The sequence below is a fragment of the Pholcus phalangioides genome, unplaced genomic scaffold (assembly GCF_987345545.1).
Source record: "Pholcus phalangioides strain wild (caught in Gottingen) unplaced genomic scaffold, Ppha-v1.0 ptg000002l_1, whole genome shotgun sequence".
NCBI lineage: Eukaryota > Metazoa > Arthropoda > Arachnida > Araneae > Pholcidae > Pholcus > Pholcus phalangioides.
Genome location: NW_028301595.1, coordinates 6,795,911 through 6,818,786, shown reverse-complemented (window position 1 = coordinate 6,818,786; position 22,876 = coordinate 6,795,911). Strand labels below are relative to the sequence as shown.

Sequence of the window (22,876 nt, the reverse complement as noted above, 5' to 3'; positions counted from 1 at the left end):
TTTTTAATAAAGAAATGAGCAAGCATTTTATAAAACTTCAATGTTATTTATTACCATGTCAAATAAATTTTTTTCATGCATATTTTTTCTATATATTGGGTCATCCCATAGATAATTTTTTTTCACACGAATCAAATGGACACCTAAAGCACATGATAGGGAGAAAAAATTTTCAGATACAGCAAGCACTTAGAAAATTTTGGTACCAGGGCCGCAACTAGAAATTGAAATTTACTGTCTCCCAGGGCTAGTGTCCTTTCTGATATCCCCTTCCTGGTCCAGTACACACCAGGTTCCTCTGCCTCCCCAAGTTGCTGCCCTATTTCATACCCTCGACATTCCAGCATTTTTTTCTATTGAGACTACTACTACTTAACCCGTACATGCAGCTCTTATACATTCCTCTGTGAAATTTATAATTATCCAGAGTCCTCATCCAAGAGCGAGACGTTTTATACGTATTTAATAGAATTCAGTCAAAACTAAGTTCATTAATAAACAAAAATATTATAAATACAGATGATCTCTGGACCCCTGTGCCAGACACAGGTCTGGGGAAAAGGGGGGGGGGATGGTAACATCAACCCTGCCAAGAGCCAATATATGGGAAATAAATATATGATGTTCTGGGGCTCCATACAAAGCTGGAAGTAACAGCTTAAATATTTGCATACATATTTGCAAAAGTCATCAGTACCACATATCATCGTGAAGATTGCTCCCCCCCCCCATCCACATAGGACTCTCCATGTCATGCCCAGATGGTACAGGTTTTATAGGCAATTCTGTTGTATTTTGAAAATATTCACATCTTTCCCCCACGATATTTCACTTAAAAGCATTTCTTCTGTGATTTTTTTTTTCACAGCTCTCTGTGGACCTCCTGAACAATCTATAGTGACTCTCATTTCATTTGATAATACCCCATTCAGCCAGGATATCTTAGGACCACACGTGGGGGAACCCATATGATAGCGGGAAGAAAATCACTGCTATAGAGTGTTAATCTCATGACCTTGGAGTTTGTAATTCATTTGTCAGATTGTCATGCAAAACATGATAATACTAAGAAGTTTCCTCTTCAGAATGGACCATAAGGAAGTTTTAGAACACTGCTCACCTAGGATTTTGTCTTGAAATTTGGTTTATGTTTTAAAAATACACGAAATTTCATCCAGATGTTCCTTTCTATCATTTGACTTCACAAAAATTTTAGAAAAAATTTTAACATCACTCATTGGCAACATACTCAGTATTTTTTTTTTACCTGCACCTTATGACAGCATATGAAATGGCACCATATACAATATAGTGAATTCCCATAGTTTTCTTCAATAAAAACTATATGCTGGAAGTATTGTGGCTAAAAGGGAACATTGCTCATGGGATGACCTAATATATTACAGGAAGTACTACACACAACATTTTTCTCGCTCGGGTATATTTTAAAAAAATAGGTGACTAGCTAACAATTTGATTTTCTACAACAGTTTTTCGAAAATACCCATGCAACAACACAATAAAGGTTTCAACAGTGAGCTCTCCAAATCACAATATTTATTTTCGTAGCTAATAATAATTTTTGTTTTCGCCAGAGCATACTTCGGAACATACTGGCCCCTTGGTATATAATTTGTTCATTGTTGATAGGCACATGTGCGTTCTGTAAACTCTTCTCAATATTTGCATATTTACACGTTGAGGGGATCTGGGGGATTAGGTAGCACATCCATAAGCTCCGCTAGACTGAGAAGGGAAATAAAATTGAAATTCAAATCCTTTTATAGAACACAATGAAAAAAAATCAAAGTTTGTGTGTGTGTGATTTTACACACTTATGAAGTACAAAACAGTAACAAGATTGCAAAAAGTTATATTGGAAATAAAAATAAAAACTCACTGTATTACAACACACTGCTAAGTAGCCAAACTGTTGAACAATTAGCACCAAAGGTATCATGGGTTTTCGGATTCTCGCTCATCCATACTTTCTATGAGATGATGGGTATCAGATATGATAGTTGATATTTCCACACTGCACAAGAAACAAATGACAAAAATTCATCCAATTAGTTTTTATAAATTGCAGCACAAAACTGAAGACATGTCTCAAAACCATTGATTATTGCTCCAATTTATAACAAAATAAAATCCAATTTGTGAAAATTTATGTGGTTGCATTACAGTGATACCTCAGCTCATGAAGATAATTTATTCCAGAATCATGTTCGTTAACCAAAGTCTTCCTAAGCTGTGTGGCAACAGTGTCTACCAATGGATGGCTCAGTCCGAGTGATAGGAAAAGAGTGTGCCTGCGCGATGGAGGAACTGAACTTACGTTTCGCCGCTAAAACGAGATAGTCACACGGTCTGCACATTCTTGTAGGTTTAATTGTATAATAAATGTTAATTATCTATGAATTGTGAAGGAAGTGTTTGTCTTCAACCCCCACATTCCTTCTACAACAGCTGAAACACAATTTTGAGCGAGGTTTTCAGTTTCATGTAAAATCATTTAGTTTATTTCAGGTAATGCCCACAATTTGAAGATATGTTATATGAAACACCAAGAAGCACTGTAAAAAAGACAAAAACTAACCGACAGCTTCAAAACCAAATAAAGAAGAATTTATATTGCAACGAAAGACATCACAAGCAGGTATAGTGTAGTGGTAGTGTACGTGTCTCTCATCCCGTGACCCTGGGTTCGAATCGTGGCACAGACAAAAAAATTTTATTTTTCAAGGTGCATCAGTGTGATTTCTAGAATGTTCTCTCAAACCAGAAATATGTTTGATATTGATTTACATACTAGTTTCCAAAATGTTCCAAGAGCAGTATATAACCTGGCACAGAACAATTACTAGTGCACTCAATTGTTCTCTCCTGTAATGATTACCTTAGTGAGTGTTTGAAGAATAAATCCAATCATAAGTTTTTTGTTGTTAAGCCTTGATTAATTCAACAAACTACGTGACAATATGATGATGAGAAACCGGAGAGATTTGTGTACTTGACACTATTTACAAAATCCAAAACTCTTAGACCAGTGTTTCTCAACTGCTGGGCCCTGATATCAGTCAAACCTGACAGTGAATAATTCACACACTGTTTAATTTTTCTTCATCTATTATCCCATAGTTATGTGTATGACTGAGCCATCCACACACAAAGGGATATTACCCAGGCTGTGGGTTTCAAAAGGTTGAGAACCACTGTCTTAGACATAGTAGTCTGGGAGGCTTTGACACAACCTTGTCAGGTGCATAGGTATCTGCTTATATGATATGATCAGCTCATTTGTCTCAAGCATGCAGATAGAAAAGATAAGCTCTCAGAATATCCAGGCCATTCAGTTCAATGAGTTCAGTTCATGTGTGCTGAAATATCCAAGTCTAAGCTTTTTGTCTTATAAATTTTCTCTTAGCCCAATCTCTCATTTTACATAAAATGATTTGAAAACATCATGAAAAAGAAACAGAAGTATATCTGGAGAGTGATTCCAAGGCGTATAAAAATTAATTGGGCTTGAGTAACAATTTCAGCTATAAAGCGGCTGTGTTATGTTAGTATCTGCATTCATATCAACAAAACGTGTTAGCCGAGGATGAAAAAATGTGAAAACAATCTTTGTTAGCTAAAAAAGTTCATAGCGAAGGTATCACCAGAGAGCTCTTTTGATTTTCCAAATTTTGTGCACATGCAATACAAAAAGAAGGAGTGGATAGGAACAAAATTGCAAAAGCAATAAACACTTTCACATCATATTTTTGAACAGATGAAAAATCAACACTGATAATGATTGTAACGAGGCATGAATAGCTACTTACGAGGCAAAATCTCCATCCCATTCTAATCCGTTAGAAACTGGGGAAGACTGCCAAGATGTGTTATTAGTAGTTTCTGTCAAGGCCATCCATTTCAGTTCTTCGTTTGCATTCATAGGTGGTGTTAAACCTGTAAATATTCGAAGGAAGAATTAATATTCCTTTAAAACAATATTCATCAGACTTGTCAAACCAACATTGGAAAGATAATAACAATGTATAAAACATTTTTAAGAGTGAAGTATATTCATTTTAATCGTACTTTTGCTAATAACATTTTTTAAACTGAAATGGTGTCATATTTTGAATATGCCTTTTGCAGTGAAACTTATGCAGGATTTTTCACACCTTATAGTACATACATTAGAGTTGATAGAACACAATTAGACAAGCACAAATCACCATACAACCCATGCCCAGAACACAAGTGGTTTAGCGATAGAGGGTAGTATGTGCTGTGTCATGAAATAAAATGACGAAAAATAAGACAAACATAATGAGAGGACACAATGAATTTAAGGAAAAATGTTTTATTCAACAACTTCCACATGAAGACATCACAGAAACTGCTCAACATTGCAGCTGCCAATAGTGACACAGGCTTCACACTGTCGATGTAGTGACTGCCAAACATTAGTGAAAACACCAGACATGTCTCATATGGTGCCAGCAGCAACAGAAATCCTGGTTGAAAAGGTCTGTATCAGAATCAACAGGTCTCCCATCATAGATGAGGCACTTCAGATGAGCCCAGAAAAAAATCAAGACATAAGAGATCGTGTGAGTGCACCAGCCAGTTTATTGCACTACCCTGTACATGTAACACATGTCAGCCTTCTCCTGATTTGTGTAAACATCCATCTCGCTGTGATCCATAGCACAAATGACGATGGCTGCTGCAAACAACATATTTATATTCTCTCTAGTGCTTCACCACTCAAGTTCCGCACTTGAGTTGTATGGTGATTTGTGCTCGTCTAATTCTGTTTTATTACTCTCCTAACGTATGCCCAATGAGTTTTGAAACACTGTATAACAACACTCTAGGGACTGGAGACAAGTAACACTTAACACAGAAGTGTGTCTTAGAGAATGATATAGTTATACAGGTGAGATTATCATTATAAAGGATTTTCAGTATATACCAAATAAAGTGCAGTTGGTATCTAACAAGAATATAAATAAGGAATGGATACTATGAACGACACAAAGGAAAAAAATATTTCAAGAAAAACATTAAAGGAAAAAATACATAACTATTGGGGGCATATGAATAGTGGTAAAATTAAGACTAAAAAAACAAATGAAAGAGAGGGCCAAACTCGATATACCTATTTCATTCTCCCATTCCAAGTCAACAGAAGAGCCAGGAGTTGCATTCGAACCGATGCGTTCCCATCCCTGACTACCCGTTTGACTGCAGCTGTCAGCCAGAGATATTTCACCTGAAATGAGATATTAAAATTTCATTTAAAATGGTTGTGTGTGCACTAAATAACTGAAAACACAAACGTTCCTCTATCAAACAGAAATATATATTAAAAAAATATAAATAAAACTACATTGAGACAATTCATCTGCGAACCATTGTTCCAGAAATAGTAGCCTGTATTTGATAGAATAAATAATTGCTCTGTCTACAAATTGTTAAACAGTAAATCTAACTATAATGTTGCCTGGCAGTTGAGTGGTTAGTTTATGGCTATGCAGGTGGTGTACGAAGAAATCCCAGTTCTATCATTTAGGTATACCAGCAGTTCTCAACCAGTGCTTCATATGCACTCTCCAGGGGCCCCGCAACCACTCAAGGAAAAAAAACCAGTAAATTTGAAAAAAAAAATTGGAAACATTTTTAAATAATAAAAATGAATCAGTAACTTTGATGAATAAATGAAAAAATAAGACTACGGGGCTCCGCCATAGGAGTTTTATTTTAACAAAAAGGGCTTCGCGAATGAAAAAATGTTGAGAACCCCTGATATATACTAACAATGATGGGTTTTTCTGAACATATCTCTTGGGAAAATGAGTTTATGTGTGTGTGTAGAAATTATATTATAATTATTTGAGAGCATAGGGCAGTTCTAAGGCTGTTTAGCTGCACAGAGTGCTTGCTGCCACTGTGGGAGGGAAGGATGGGATTTCCAAAGGGGGGTTCGGGGGTAGCAAATTAACTGTGAAAAAAAAAAATTCTGCAATTTAATATAAATAATATAAATCAAAATGAAATTCAAGCTACGAATGGATTGGATGGAATGATTCGCAGAGAAAACTAATTTTTTATGCATCTCATCTAGCAGAGAATAATGCAGCACCAAGTTTTTTGAGGGCTTTTACAGGTCCGGTTTATACTCCAGAGGGACGCCAAAATGATGTCTCACACAGGAGGGGGGGGGGGGAATTCATGCCCATTCATAAGAGTAAATAAAAATTTAAAATTGGTATCGCTTTCAAAGAAAGGATTAGATAATTAAAAATTGACTGTATTTTCTTGCTGACCCAGGTTCCCTATCAGTAATGGCTCTGACAGGACATCTGCTTGAATATGTATAAAATTATGATTAAAATATTATAGTTAACACATTTTCTACTCCTTTTGAAAACAACACCCATTATTTACTGTGTGTGCGTGTGTTAAAAGTATGTCAGAATTTTTCAAACTTTTTTCGATCTCTTCATTGGATTTATTGTTTGACAATTTAGTGGAAGTTAAATCTGATATGTGTAATAAGACAACTACTACTGCTAAACCAAACATGCACTTCGAAAACATTCCTTTGCGAAAATTCTAACTAATTGATGCTGGTCAGAGTTTGCCATATATGTGGTCTGTATCTAATGTGACATTTGTTGCTGAGGAGGAATCCCTGTTAAGGAGTTTAGAAAGTACCATCTGCCTTCTGAATTTGGAAACAAACAACTCTGCAGATTATTTTGCCTGCTGTATTATGTTTATTATGCGTGAATTTTAGATGCTGTAGGCTCTATGTGCAGAGACTTTCTCAAATGGAAGATCAGCTCACATTTGTGTTATAGGAATATGTACACACCGTGCATACGTATGTACTATATATATAAATCACATATGTACATTAACCACACATGCAGCTTGTAAAAATTCCTCTGGGGAATTTCTAACTAATTGGTGCATGGCAGAACGTGTGTTGTGAATGAATGTGTAACCCTAACATGTCTTATAGGCCTGTCTACAAATACGGGGTTCCAAGCAAAATCTGCTTGGTTGCTTCAGGATTTTGGCTCTGACCAAAAATCCTGAAGAAATCAATATAATGCACAATCCTAACCTTACAAATGTTTTTTTAGTTCCTTCACATAATTTTTCCCAGAATTTTACCAAAAACTATAATATACCGGTAATATAATACCCGGTGCGCTGCCCAGGTTTTTTATATACTGAGAGCATAAGAGAAGTGACAAACCATTGTAAAGGAATAAACTTGTAAAAATGGAAATGCATCGTTTGGGAACCACGGTAACTAAGGTAAGAATTCCCCTTAATAGACATAAAATATTACGTAGGGAACCATTCCTGACTTGGGCCTATGGTCCAACAAAAATCTGCCCTAGTGGAAGGTGACCAACTCTCTTCAAAAAGATTTCCCTATAGTTCCTTTGCTCTGCTAGAAGTTGCAGTTTATAAAAAATGGCTCTTGAGGATGCAAATACTCACTTGGTAATAGAGGCATTGTGGCATCAGTAGGCGATACTGCCTCCTCCGCAACATTTCTGTTCCTGCAAAATACAAAAATTGAGAAAAAAGATAAATGAAATTTGGGGAAAAAGTCCACAGAGCAAAGACATTAATTTTTCTCTTTTGTTAATAAACTGCAAAGGTCTGTCTACATAACACATGCTATTCATATTCTCCTTGAGTTAATTGCTGAAATTTCAGTAGATGTGCACAGGACATCACCATATTGCCATATGGCGATACATGACTAGAGTTGGTGTGCTGTAAATTAGACAACTACACTACAGAAGCAACGAATATCTTTCCTTGGAGTAAAAAAATAATGAAAATGATGCGACTCTTCATTCTTTATACACTTTCTTATAAAATCCTCGCATGAAGGAAGACTGTGGCAATGCAGTGCTAACTGGTGTGTGTGCGTGTGGGTAGTAAAGTCAGGAATTTTCATTTGATTACTCTCTGAGGAACCTAGGTACTTGCTATGTAAGTGTAAGGAGGTCACACAGGGATACTGAAGTCTTATGACTGATAGAAGACTTGGCATCAGAGGATTGAACACGTATATTTCTAAGGAGCTCCTCACACAAGGATATTGGCGTATTGGAGACTAAATGCCCTATGGGAGGGATTCACTGGCAACATTGTGCCAGTGTACAATGTTGCCGAATACAACAAAAGTAATGCAGCTCTTGAATACTTCATATTATTGTCGGGCGAAATCGTCAGGGGTGAGCCAACATGGAATTTCTAAACAAGATAACCACCAGTTATATTTTACGAGGTAACTTGTATTTTCTTAAGAAATGTTGTCTAATGCAAACCCTAACCCCAAATCCCTTTCAAATGGAATGCATGAAATATAAATATAAGTCATATACACACATGCGTGTGGGAGTTTAGTTTATGGGGAAAAAGAAAACCCTGTGCCCCTTCCAAGATAAACACAGTTATATTTTCCTCTCTGTATGGTAGCAGCATATTCAGCTCTTAAAGGAAATAAAGCTTCTTCATCTTATAGAAATACTACATGCTCAAAATAATGAATATTTACTCGTGAATTAGACTTACCTATGAGAAATTATATGTTCATCAGTGCTCACACATTCCTTAACCATTTAAAGGCCAATGTTCCATAAAGGGAACATAGTTTTTATTTACAAAAATATCAGATAAAAATTGATTCAAACATTTCTGGTTTTTTTATCATATATAGACGAGAGTTCAAAGTATTTTTTGAAATATATTCGGAAAATTTAGGTTGATATAAACATTTTTGACATAATTTTGAAATTTGGCATTTTCTGGGCATTTTTCTCCATTTTGATTAAAATTTGCCAAAATTTCAATTTTGAAGTAAATTGAAAATTATTGTGTGTGTTTCTACCACTTAATATATCAATCAAAGTAAATCAATTAGTTTCTTTGTACTGTTAAACGTTAAAAAGCTACACGCTTTCAAAAATGCATGTTCCATTTATGGAACATTGGCCTTTCAATTCAGCGGGATTCTAGGAATATCTAATGTGCAGTGCGCTGCTTTGATTTTCCCGTTCGAACCCCAGGCTGTTGTCATCATTTGACATGGTTATAGGGGCTAATTCTGGGTAATATGACACAGAGGAATGTGTTCTCTGGAGTGGATTGTTTGTATTGGTTGAGTACATTTTATTCTTGCATTCTTAGAAATGCATATTTTTGTGAACTGCAGACTAATCAAACCGAGTTCGACAATCCTAGATAGTCTAGTTGTGTTCAGCTGAGTGTAACCATATCAAAAAGATATCTCACATTAGAAGAATATGTATGATATTTAGAAACTCTTTCAGATTCTGAATTAGAGGATGTATATATATGCGAATTACGTGCTAATGAAAATGACATCATGGATGAAGATGATATAGTTGAAAATGATCTAGCATCAACAGTTACAGCTGATGTATGAGAAATGCTAGGTAATTTTTCAACAACGAGGATGGGGTGTTAGTAAACTCCTAAAATGTGTTCTTCAAAAGATGAATGGCAGAAAAAAAGGACCAAAACGTAAGTGTAACACTCAAGTTTCAAGAAAAGGCAAAACAGTTTTGAGCAATATGAAAAAAAAAATTATTGCATGGGATAAAAAAGTTCTTTTTAGAATTCGATCAAAACCTCGGCTCTGGATTCCATTGAAAAAGATTTGCCATATGACCATTATAGCACGTTGGATAGTTCATTCAGAGTTTCGAGAAGCGGGTCGTATTTCACATTTGAAATTTCGAAGAGAAATGACAATGAACATTCTACGAACGAAGGAGGGGTTAATTATTTATCCGGATCCACATTGTCAACTGAAAAAAAGATATCAGGTCATTTGATGGCCATTATATTGTGTTGCGAGGACGACATGCAGGTTTGCCAAAAATGTGTATAAATGCTACAAATTTTTATATTCTTATATAACATATCACTTTTTTTTCTTCAAATTTCAAAGTTGATCTACGTATAGGCATGCAAAAGAACCCCGAATTCCAAATTTAAAAACAATAAGTGACTTTTTTCATAGTTTGGCCTTTAAACGGTTAAATTGTCATGTCTTCAATGTAGGTATATATATATATGTCAAGAATTATATATAATTCCAGGTAAGTTATTTCCTCATTCTGCAGAATACAATGAATCTAGAATACGATTTCTGTAATTCTGTAGCCGAAACAGTGCCGCCTTGGGGCATGGACCAGGGCCTCATAAAAATGAAATCTGGATCAAATTTTCGAAAGTGAGCATGTGAATTTGAAGGCATGTTGCTTGCCAGGTAGGGGGCCTCAGAAAAATCACTTTGCCCTGGGTCAAAGTGAAAAATCACTAAAATCATGATGCTGTTAAGATGACCCTGTGCTGAAACAAGTAGCCTACAATGAATAATTTTTTCAATGAATGGATGTACCTATAGTTTCCTTCTAATTTGTCTTAACAGTGGAGATGATAACATAATTTATAATATAATAATATTTCATAGCTGCTAGATTATGTAGAAATTTGATCTTTTTTTTCTATTCTAATTTATGAGGTATGGGAGGATAAGAAGGTAAACTAAACACTGCGTAATTTTTTGTCATTTTTCTGGGCTTTGAAATTTAGTCTTAGTACCACCATGTGAGGGAAGACAGGCAACTCAACTCGTTCATATCATATCGATTCTCCTGTCGAAGCTACTCGAGATCGATTCGAGCATCCCATGTCAGAAGGCCCTAAAAGCACCTTCAACAATGCTTCTACATATTCTACTACCTCACTTTGACTGTGGGGTAATAAATAATAAATATGCCCAGCTTTTGCCTCCCCCCCCCCACTCTGTTTTTTCTTCTCCTTTCCCTGACAATGCACAAAACCATACAAATTGAAGAGAATTTCAGCAAACCACTAAAGGGCAACCTAAAGCATGCATATCTAGACGCAATTCAACAAAAAATCTGCATTTAGTCTGGCATGTTGCTTGTCATCTCGTACTCGCAAGCTCAAGCCACATGAGCGGTGCGAGAGAGTGCCTTTAGGATTACACCAGAAATGATGCTAACATTGATAGAAGAAATAAACTAGACTATTATATCGAGAGACTTATTATGACTGAATAGTTATTACCTGAATATCAGCCGAGTCGGTTTGGCTATGTTGGATGGAAAGAGCCTCCCCGAATGACCGGCTGTCGGTTTAGACCCCATGTTGGTTTTCTGTTCCATTTCCAGCATTTCATGGTGACTAGGAACCTGTTATCAAAGGAGAATGAATCATGGTTATCATTAATATTCCACTGAAAATTACTTTCATCATCACAAGCAAATATATATTTGGCAGCATCTAAGATTTCACATTATTTTTTTTTTTGTTAACACGCACAACCCAATACCAAGTATTGTGTGACCACTGAGCTGTAAGATGCATTTAAGAGTATCCTGTTTTTCAGAACCCTTAGGAATTATTTTAGTTTACAGTCGATCTTGGATATAACAAAGTCACATGGTAACGTGAAAAACATTTGCAATACCCGATGTTCGTTATAACCGATACACAATAAATACTCGATTTTAATGAGCGGAATGAACTTAAAGCAACCTTTCTCACCTATGGTCCACAGACTAGAGGTGGTTCACGAAGATGAGACAGGTGGTTCTCGGACAGACTTAAAAATTGAATTATAATTAAAATGAAAATTATTCACATATGTCTGACAATATTAACAATATTCACATAGAGTTGAATAAAATGTTAGACCCATATACTGTATGTGGGTCTCAAAGTGTGCATCACCAACCTTTGTCAAAGGCGAGCAATCGATAATGATGCGTATTGTGTATGTTCAGTACTTTGAAGAGGTTCTTTATTGGAATCTGGAGAAAATTGGGGGTTCACAAAATAGAGAAACATTGACATAAAGAGGGATCATATAACTGCAGTTTTGTTTATTTGAGTGGTTCTGAAAATGAACAGAATCAGAGCTATCTATAGCTAAAAGGATCTACATCCAGCAATAGATGGCACTGTCAGAAAACACCGATAGAGCCTCTGAATAGCTCAGTAGCACTTCTCATTTAGACTTTTTTTTCTGAAAAAGAATTCCAGATCTGGTGGAACTTACTTCCTGAAAAAATCCATTCAATGTGTCAAATACATCATTATAACCAATATTCATAAATATGACACTTCGTTATAAGTGATTTCCTAACATTATTTTGCTATTGCAGATTCACTGGGATGAAAAAAATCATTATAACCGATACTTTGTAATCGAAATATCAGATTTCGTTATAAGTAGGCTCAACTGTATATGGCTCCTAGACAAGGACGAGCACAGGAAAAGCAATGTTTAGTAAAAAAAAAAAGAATAGAATATTTCTTCAAGAGACAACTCAGCAACAGCGCAACAAAAAACAAAATCTAAGAAATTTTGATGAAATCTGTAATTTAATCTATGCAGTTTCGATTGGAAAATCAAAAAAAGCTAAAACATGCTGAAATACAGTTGCAGATCATTATAACGACTGCTCTTGTTCCACGGAAAACGAATGTTATACTGTGAGGCAGTAAAAAATCATTTTGGAAAAAAAATTTACATCTGAAGAGAATCCATGTTTCAATGAGGGGGAAAAAAATTCATCAACGTTCATTAACAAAAAATCATTTTGCTATAATAGGGTGTCTACCACATAACCAAAGGAAAATTCTGTGACTTTTCCACGACTTTCTCTTGACCTCTGATGCACTCTTTTGTTACAGCAGTGATACCCAACAACACCATTGCAAACGACAAACAAGTCGCTATACATCAATGATAACAACTATGTCACAGTTAACCCTTCAACCGGCATAACAGAAATCACTAAGCCCCTATAAAATGCAAGCAAAGCATAATTTTTTTTAATTAAGTAGGCTTTCTTCCGATTTCCAGTAGATGAAAACTAAGGGGTATAGGGAAAAAGTTTTCCATTGAGAAATCAACATTATGAAATATCTGAGCTTGTCAATACTTCAGTAAGGAGGCCTTTAAGGAGATGAGATATCTTGTCAATGCCGCTCAAAAGGCTAATGAAGTAAAAGTACAGAGCAATAAAATTTGGTATTTGCAGCCACCATTCTCGCACTAAAATTATGCATGTATTTCTAGACACCTAAAGTTGTCAAAAAGATTTTGACAAGGACCGAGCTGATTTTATATAAAATCACAAAACTTCTAACTGTTCTTTGATACATCAGTGTTATGCTTGCAGGAGGTGCTGTCATTTAAGTTGCACATCAGAAGTGAGAAACTGATGATGAACAAATATTTGCGATAAATTCCCCCACTCCCTTCAATTTTATGCACATTATTCCTTTTGGATTCTTGTTAGTTTTTAGCAATTTGGCTACTCAGAAAAAATTTGTTGCCAAATGGGAGAAAAGGCTGAGCAGATCAGCACAATGTTTGGCAATTCAGTACTTGTCATTTGGCAAAATTGGTGATTTAACACTTACATTTGATAACATCCGTGATTCAAGACTTTTTTGTGTGCAATATTAGTGGCTTTAAATTTTTTATTTGGTGACGTCATGGCGATTTAGCATTTGTTATGAGGTGACATTGGCGATTTAACACTCGTTATTTAGAGAAATTAGCAAATTAATCTCAGCTGACCATGAATGCATGATCGCAAAAATCTATCTGACTTTTGCAATGTACCTGATAAAAGTCCATAGAAATAAAATAGAGTGCAGGAAAATCAGAAAATCGGTCCTTAAAAAATCTGTGACCTCTCTTATTTCATGAGATTTTACTTGATTTCGTGACCTTCTCATTTTGTGACTTTTCCAATTTGTGGATGGTAGTACACACCTTGTCAAATGTAAGCAGTTGCAATTAAAATAGACCAGGTTATAAAATAATGGAATTGTTATAATCACATGCGTGTATCTACCTATGTGTAATGAATTCTTCAACATTAAAGGTCAAGGTCAAACAAAATTTCATCACATAAATTAAACTCATTTCTTTGCAAAAAAAAAAAGAACGGGCCAAAGCTTAGTTCAGATGTTGTATTGGATTGAATGGTTTTTGTGGGTCGTCATGTTGGATGGGAAAACAACATGGGATGAAAAGGAATAAATCCAAGACCTATTGTACCAGCCGCCATAACAGAATAGATGCAGTAACACATGGTCATTATAGCGAGCATCGACTGAAATTGTAGAAGAGTGTAAATATATCTACTCAGAATAACGATAAAAAAACAAAAGAAAAAACATTGAAAATTGCACAATATTATTAGCCTTTCCTGTTTCATTCGGATGCTCATAACAAATTTTATGCAAATGAAAAAAAGAAAGAAAAGCATAAATAAAAATATCGCAAATCATAAATGCATGAAAATTATAATGAAAATTAACAAAACAAAAAAATTACCAAGCTGGCATGCACCTATAGATTTTGGCATCCTATTAGGGAGAGATACGAAAAAGACCAAATAAGTAACTTTATTTTAAAATGGACGAAGAAATGACAACGGTTGTCTAATAATAACTAGCATAATTTCTTGCATATGCAGTGCACAACACCTATACAGGGTGTCCTGTGAGTGCTAATGGGGGGCCTTTATCTCATCAATCATCCGTCGTATAGGTATTCCAATTTAAAAAATGCTTAACATGTGTTCAAAAATTATGCTGTACCAGTTTTGAGAGCGAAGATACAGCGTGGCACAAAATGAAAAAATCTAAATTTTTATGCGGATAATTATACCCCTGCTCTAATTTCCAATTATAAAGTTTTTGCCCGGTCTCTCCTGATGCCAACAGGAAAAAAAATTCTATGTTTTCAGGTGCAATATTCACTAAGATATTTGAAGTTATGAAAGGACAGCAAAAACTAACGGTTAATGCTCCTTTCTCTCATTTATGCTGTCCTTTCCCAACGTTTTCTCCTATTTTTGAATTCAAATATCTCAGTGAATATTGCACAAAGAAACATCGAATTTTTTCTATTGGCCTCATTAGACGCAGGAAACAACTTCATAGTTGTAGGTTGGAGCACAGGGGGGACCGTATAAAAATTTAGATTTTTTTATTTCGTTACACAGTGTATTTTCACTCTGAAAACTAGTACAGGGTAATTTTTGAAAGCTTTTGAGCATTTTTTAAACTGAAACTATTCCTCTATGACAGATGGCTGTTGAGCCTCTGTTAGCACTTACAGGACATGCTGTATAGTGATATTCAAGATCCGGAGAAATGTATCTATATTCTCTATAAAGAAGTTATATCGTTATAAATGGAATATAGGGTGTTTATGTACTGTTAAAAAAAATTGGAGGGGTAATAACACTCATTGAGACGAACACTATTTACAATAGAATTTACGGTCTCAATCCACTCAGAGTGTCAGAAAATCCTCCAGCAAGCACAAGTCCTTCTGACTTCATTTCTGCTCTGCTGGAGAAGCAGCACTCCTCTAGAACATAATTGTCAACCATTCGTCTTATTCATATTTGTAGAAGAAAAAGCAGCAACAGTTACAGCTAATTGGCTGACCAAGGTCAAAGCCGGACTGAAGCAAAGTTGATCTTTTAGAAGCGCTACATCCTCAATGCTTCCGATTATCGGTAGTTTGGATGGCATGGCTTCCATGCTCACCAGACCTAAGTCTAAGGGACTTCCTTCTTGTGGGGAACCATGAGAGCATTTGTGTATGAGACATCTGTGGAAGATCTCATCACAAAAATCCTTGTTACAGCAGACAACATCAATATGAAAAATCTACAATTTTAAATCTATTGTCGTTAAATTTTTCATATATACCAAATGGGACCCAGCTTGAATGATAGGCTACTTTAAAAGTTTGTCAGAGCTGGGCAAATACCCAAAATTGGCAAAAAAACCTTTCGGCAATAATGGTTTCTGGGCCTCAACACAATCACTTTCAGAATGTTTACTTTGGTTACCATGGTTCCTTGGCGATGTGTTTCGGACATGAATATGACTTTACACTTTGTCACTTCTTTAATGCTGCCAGTATTATGCATATAATAGTTTATTCCAATTTATCGGTTTGTCACTTTTCCAATCCTGCCAGTAATTGAAGAAAACTCGGCAGCGCCAGGCATTACAGCTAGTTCATATATAAAAATAAGCATAATTTATTATTACAATTTTTTTTAACTGTCCATTATAATCAGGTCTGTTCAATGAGGTTCTACTGTATACATATTCAAAAACTTATAACATCAGAAATAGATTCACATGCATTTAAAACATATACAGCATTTTTTCCTTCTTTGGAAATTTTTTAGGTTGATATCACTGAACTAAATGAATCAGAAATGAAAATTAAATAAAAGACTAAAAAGGGGATAAAATAAACCTTAACTTGCTAGAGATTAAGAATCGAAATTGAATGATGGCATCACTTATTCACATCTTATAAAAAGTCACTTGTAATAAATACCGTTATGCTCTGCATTAATACACATACCTCAAGTGTTTTTATTGATCTTGAAATTTTTTTGGGATTTTGATTTCTGGAATGAAAAGTAATTGAGTATTGCATCAAGATAAAGAACATTCGTCTTTAATAAATGATATAAAACACACACACACAAAAGAACTAAACAATGAAAATGATCTCTCGTAAGAAAAAAACAAATTAGAGCACAAAAAAAAACAAAAATCCAGATTTAGATAAGGAACGCTATTCACATAATACAACTTACAAGGTTTGTTTGAAAAATATCCTACCATTGTTTTTCACGCGCAAACAAATGAAGCTAGGGAGGAGTGGTTTGGTGGACCTATGTATGAAATCTTATTGTGCTCGCTTGAATTTTTTTCCTGCCTGCAGAAGCTGTCAGTCACTGGCAGAACGGTGATGATTGAGGAAGTGTAAGTGATGATGGCAGAAAAACTTGAGCAATGCTACTGCATTAAATTTTGTGTAAAGTTTGGAGATTCTTAAGTACAAAGATCTGTAAGATTCCATGGGGCTGTGGGGCAAAGCAATGGTAATTACACAGATAATGGAGCAGTACAACCACTTCAAAGATCGCCATACATCAGTGGGGAGTGAAGCACCTACTGGTAGATCCATAAATGGGATTGTTATTGTGACCCTGGTGATACAGGATTGTTGAATCACGATCAGAGAACTTGCAAACAATGCAAGCATCAGAATTGGATTCATTTCATCTTGAATGAATTTTTGACAACGGATTGGGGTTTTGGGAGAATCTCAGCGGCCTTTGTGCCACAGCTGCTAATGATTGAGCAGTAGCAACTCCATTTGGAGACTGTGAACAGTGATCTAAATTTCTTTCACACAGTAATCATTGGCAATCAGTCCTGGGTTTATGGGTTAGGGAAATAAAATACAGGATGATCAGATGTGGTCACACAATAAGTCGATTCCCTGACACATCACTCTGGATCCGCCTGCCTCTGCTTCATTCGCAGCTGAAGATGTCTGCCTATGCTCCAGTCACAGCTCAGGATGTTTGGTTCCACTCTATTCGCAGCTGAAGATGCCTGCTTCTACTCCAGTCACAGCTGAAGATATCTGCTTCGGCTCTATTTGCAGCTGAAGATGCCTGCCTAGACTCCAATCGCAGCTCAGGATATCTTGTTCTACTCTATTTGCAGCGGAAGATGCCTGCTTCTACTCCAGTCACAGCTGAAGATATCTGCTTCTGCTCGATTTGAGGCTGAAGATGCCTGCCTAGACTCCAATCGCAGCTCAGGATGTCTGGTTCCACTCTATTCGCAGCTGAAGATGCCTGCTTCTACTCCAGTCACAGCTGAAGATGCCTGCTTCTACTCCAGTCACAGCTGAAGATATCTGCTTCGGCTCTATTTGCAGCTGAAGATGCCTGCCTAGACTCCAATCGCAGCTGCGGATGTCTGCCAGTAAGGCAGGAATCCAGGATAGCAACAATCCGGGGATGAAGGATCCAGGGGATAGGAACGATCACTCCTCACACGCCCTAATGATATGGGAAAATTTATCTGTCCCATAAAACACAGGACGACCCAACAAACTTACCCAATTCACCATTCCCGACAAATCATGCTGGATCCACGCCTGAATGAGTGATCAGTAAAACTATACTAGAATGCGAGAAAGCGGCGAAATTCATGCGCCCCACAGGTGGCAAACCATAATTTTGCGCTTCTAATTAATAGATAATAATTAATACATCAATGATAATACTGATAATTCAATATTACAAGATATGTGTCGAGCGTTTATACCTTTGGGGAACAGTTTTTATGGGACAACATCCAATACATGCACCCATGACCCGCTAATTAACTAAATAAAGCGAGTTCAATTCAATGTAAAACATTATCACTTCAAAATAATGATGATGAGATCGTTAATCTTGTTTCCGTTAGATTATTAAAAACTGTTTTGGAGCCCGTTTCATGATCATGATCGAGTCGAAAATGACGGATGATGAGCAACAAGCTTCCCCCTCATTCATCAGTTGACTCATTCACATGGAAGAGGACGACCACAGTCACCATTCAAGTTAACCCACTCTCACTCACTATCAAAATAATCAATATAAACGGTAAATAAACAAATAAAAGACGACATTTCCGGTGTTGCCAACTATGATTGCCATAAAAAAGAAAGATTATTGTTATTATTATGACAGCTAACAGGTTATCTACCGACTTTGTAACCGCACTCAAGTAGTTATTCATAAAAATATTTCCAATAGAAAATTTATTGGTTTCAAATTAAAAATTTTGATGAATTAACACAATTTGTGTTTCTTGAAATGCTATTTTTTTGTACTATTGTTTCTGTATTCATGTTGTCCGGTCTTGGCATAGGCGGGGATAGACCTGGAAGTCTGGGGGGGGGGGCGGCTCGATGATGATGATGATGCAAATTTATACATGCATATATACATTAGATCAGTCGACTCTACCTTTGACGCTGGGGGCAATGCCCCCCCCCCCGTATCTCCGCTCACGGATCTTTGATTCAGAAAAGATATCGACGAATCACAAAGTATGTGTTGCGAAATCGGTAGGACGTTTTTGTTTTTTATGGTAGATATGTGCTGACATCTATTTATTACATAAGTGAACAAAAACAGTGAAAATCGTTGGAGTAGTGTTGGACTTTGGGCGTAGGGACAACAACCTGTATTGATAGGAGCTTCTTGTTCATGAGGGGGTGGGGGGTTTTTACGGTAGTTATTTTGCTCACCTGGATGCCGACTTCCTGCCCCCCCCCCCACAAGCAGTGTTTTTTAATTCGGGGTCTTAAGATGCCCCGCAAACACCATTTTCAGGCTATAAGACAGGTTTTCAAACTTATGTCACCAGCGGCTCCCTTGCCTAATTCATGGTTCATATGTGGTTCCCCAGAATAGTTTTGTAGGTATTTTCCTTATATAAAACAATCACTACAAAGCATTAATAGACATACAAATCAATATCTTCTGCTCACCGCGACGACCCTGACAAAGGTTGGCGACGAACAGAGAAACACTGCTGCAACCGGATACAGGCTCTCTTCAAATTTCTTAGGGAACGACTGGTGGTTGCCCCTCCCCCACCAGGGCCGTCTTAAGAGCATCGTGGGTGTCGGGCCAAGTGGTTTTTCTGAGGCCCTACCTGGTAAATTCTAGAAAATTTCAACCGCATCTCATTTTTGTGAGGCCCCTCTTCTCTTGAAGCCCCCGGGCCGTGCCCGGGTGGGCCCATGCGTTAAGACGGCACTGTCCCCCACTTTCGTATCCGCCTATGTGTCGGGCCTTAGATCTCCGAACTCCTTTGGAATGGCCCTGACCAGACGCGGAGACTTTTCCTCAGACCAATGTTTTTCTTCTTCAGTAGTATATTATTCGTTATCATTTTTATACAGTATAGTAGAAGCGCAGCCAGAATGGTTTGCTTTCACTACTATTTAACCGTACGTATTCCTCTGCGGAATTTCTAAAGTACATGCCGGAATGTGGATTTATGTGTGGTTTTCCCCCCCCCCCCCTAACGTATTTATGCTGTCATAGTTGGGCTTTTGTTTCTTGTTCTTGAATACTTTACTGCACACCCACTCCGGTAATATTGCCATACGGCAATTTGCGGGAAATGAAAATTCCATCTATCGGTGGTCGCTCCATGCTCGGCAGGTAAATAATTGTTTTCTATGTTCTTCCCCGTGGACCCTGACGGTAACCATCGTGGTGTAAGACGAGCATCTTACCACTGCAGTGCCGAAAGTAAACTCAGCTTTTCAGGTCCGGATTTGAACTCGGTTCCTACCTCGCTGACCTGACGGCAAACCCGATCTCGCCACCACAGCAGTAAGGTAAGAGCAGCAGAGACTCGAACCCGGGTCCCTCAGGTGCCACCCGAGTGCTCAACCAACTAAGTGTCTATAGTGTCGTGTTTTCGCTAGTGATGCCATCTGCCTTCCATATTTTTCACTGAAGATGTTAAATGCTTGAATTTTCATATTATATGAGGATAGTGTTGAAGGTCTGCCTGCTCTTTGAGGCTTTTTCAAATGGAATACAGGCTCTCATTCAGGCCTTGAAGTTGGGAGATCGCGGAGAACCAATTTCAGTCGACATTTCAGTCGACCACCCCTATGCAGTGTCGCCAACTGGATTCTCATGACTTTATTATCAAAAAAAGACACCATATTGCATTAGAACTTTTTTGGCTGATTTATATTTGGTTTTGTATCTGCATTACCAGCATAGCAATGAATAAAAAATGAGTTTTCTCTGTAAATTACGACACGCAATAAATTCATAGTTTGAATGTTACATACAAAATACGTCTCGTCATATTTTTCTGATCCCCCCCCCCCCTATTCCGCACGCGTTGCACAGCTCTGGATCTGTCCCCGAATCCAAGACAAGGAGCCCTGTCAACAGGTGTTGGCCCTGTACGACCGAGTGGTCTGAGATAAGATTTAAAAGACACCCAAATCAACACTTTCTATAGCAAAAAGCCTCCGCGCGAAGCTTTGACGTCACTTAAGTCGTTCATTTCACCTGTAGCCATTGGATACAGCAGGCCGACGTATGCGAAATCTTAACCTTTTTTTTTTGTTTGCAGCATGTCTAACGACTATAGGTGAAATGGACGACTTCAGTGACGTCACGAGCTTCGTGCGGAGGCTTTCTGTTATACTAGAAGGTGTTGCCCAAACACTGTGCCGTGAGATATATGTTGCCTTCATAAGCGGAACCGGGGAGGGAGGGGGGAATCAATCGCTCATATCTTAAGACGTAAACGAAACCTATGAGCGTTTTCGGTGTCTACGGGTAGATATGGTGAATCGCTTCACGTTTAAACAATTTTTTTTGTCTCAGTAGACATCTATGTATAAATAAGATTCAGGCCATATTTACTAACCCATCGGAGACATCTGATATTGGCCCACGATCTCACACCCAATTTTGTAAAAATGAACGAAGTGGCACATGCACATATCTCTCAACTGATCTGCTGTGCAGTTCTACATCACTTGTGTCATCAATAGCAAATTTGCGATTCTTGAGTTACCAAGGGCATATTTACATCACTTGAGTAATGTGTCACACTGTTTTAGAACACTTAAGCGGCTCAACTTAAGTGATCCGCGAAGAAGTTTCAGGTCCCTCAACTGCCCGCTGCACATTTTCAGATCACTTAGGTGGCCCACGATAACTTTACAAAGAACTTAGGTGACCCGCAGAACAGTCTCAGGTCTGTCAAGTGGCTCACCGCAGATCCCCAAGTGACCCGTGGGCTGTTCCAGATCATGACACTACTCCAGATCGTTTGAGCGGTCTCAGGCACATTCACAGATCAGATAGGGAATAATTTTAGATCACCCAAGCGGCCTGTGGTGTGCATTTACAGATCACATACGTGACCTGCAATGCTGTCCCAGATCACTTAATAAAGTGACCCGCACTCTCCCAAAGGTTGAGCACCCTTGATTCAAACGCTAGGCTACTTTTTTTTCCACGAGCCCTTGCATATCATCAGTATAAGCATTACTTTTGTTATAAAATTGAAATGTCAACGTGAAAATATCTACTCATATTAATTACTCATTGCTTTAATTAACACACTGTTCAGCTCAACAGAATGCAAAAGACTTTCACGTGTCGTAGTTGAAACGTAAATTGCAATGCTCAACATTAATATACGACAGTGATTCGTCGATTCCTCGGAGAAAAAAAAAGGCAGTTGTATTTTCTCTCTTTCCAAAAATTCGTCTTCGCAACAGCCAGTTAAAAAAAAACCCTCGTATGGCAAGAGAGTGACGTCATCCTTGCATAAGTTGCCATCTGGTGGCAGCGTCAGCAGTTGCGAGCTTGGCCTGAGTCACGTCCGGCCGTCCATGTACGGTCCCATTCAGTGCACACGAGCTCGAAGGAAAGATTTAGAGATTCGTTGCCTTTGTAGTCTAGGGCAGTGGTTCTCAACCGAGGGCCATATGGCCCCCTAGTGGTACTGGGATACCTCAAGGGGGCCACGGAAGAAAATGGGGCCATGACATGTGGTTTGGAGGGCTTCAGAGAGCTGAGAAGAAAAATTAAGGTGTGAAGAAATAAAGCTTTTACATTAGTGACTATACACTTACAGAATCCAACAAAACCACCCATAAAACCAGGGCCGTCTTAGGGCATGGACCTACCCGGGCCTCACCGCCTACATTTTGCAATAAGTTCCCTAGGATGAAGTTTTTCGCAGGTCCTTGGCTAGATTTTTCACAGACCCTCTTCTCTATATTGAATTATAGTGTGAAAACCATATCAGGCCCCGGGCTACAGCTCTGACTGTCCCACTTTTGTGAGGGGTCATGCCCGGGGCCTTCATGTCC

The 22,876-nt window shown here is 37.6% G+C and overlaps 1 protein-coding gene across 2 annotated transcripts; it reads right to left on the bottom strand.

Annotated features, from left to right (window-relative positions):
* Nucleotides 1-25: 25 nt before the first annotated feature.
* Nucleotides 26-18,607, bottom strand: LOC149089151 (uncharacterized). Of its 2 annotated transcripts, XM_089237605.1 has the most exons (9): nucleotides 18,283-18,607; nucleotides 16,514-16,559; nucleotides 14,450-14,481; nucleotides 11,158-11,282; nucleotides 7,519-7,580; nucleotides 5,159-5,272; nucleotides 3,831-3,957; nucleotides 1,901-2,035; nucleotides 26-1,746 (listed from the first exon to the last, which is right to left on the bottom strand). In XM_089237605.1, the coding sequence occupies exons 4-8, from the start codon at nucleotides 11,262-11,264 to the stop codon at nucleotides 1,957-1,959; spliced, it is 489 nt and encodes a 162-aa protein (XP_089093731.1). In that variant the 5' UTR covers nucleotides 11,265-11,282; nucleotides 14,450-14,481; nucleotides 16,514-16,559; nucleotides 18,283-18,607; the 3' UTR covers nucleotides 26-1,746; nucleotides 1,901-1,956. The 2 variants fall into 2 exon arrangements, with proteins under 2 accessions (XP_089093731.1, XP_089093723.1); XM_089237597.1 differs by lacking the exon at nucleotides 14,450-14,481 and having other exon boundaries at nucleotides 18,283-18,594.
* Between the last annotated feature and the right edge of the window lie 4,269 nt (nucleotides 18,608-22,876).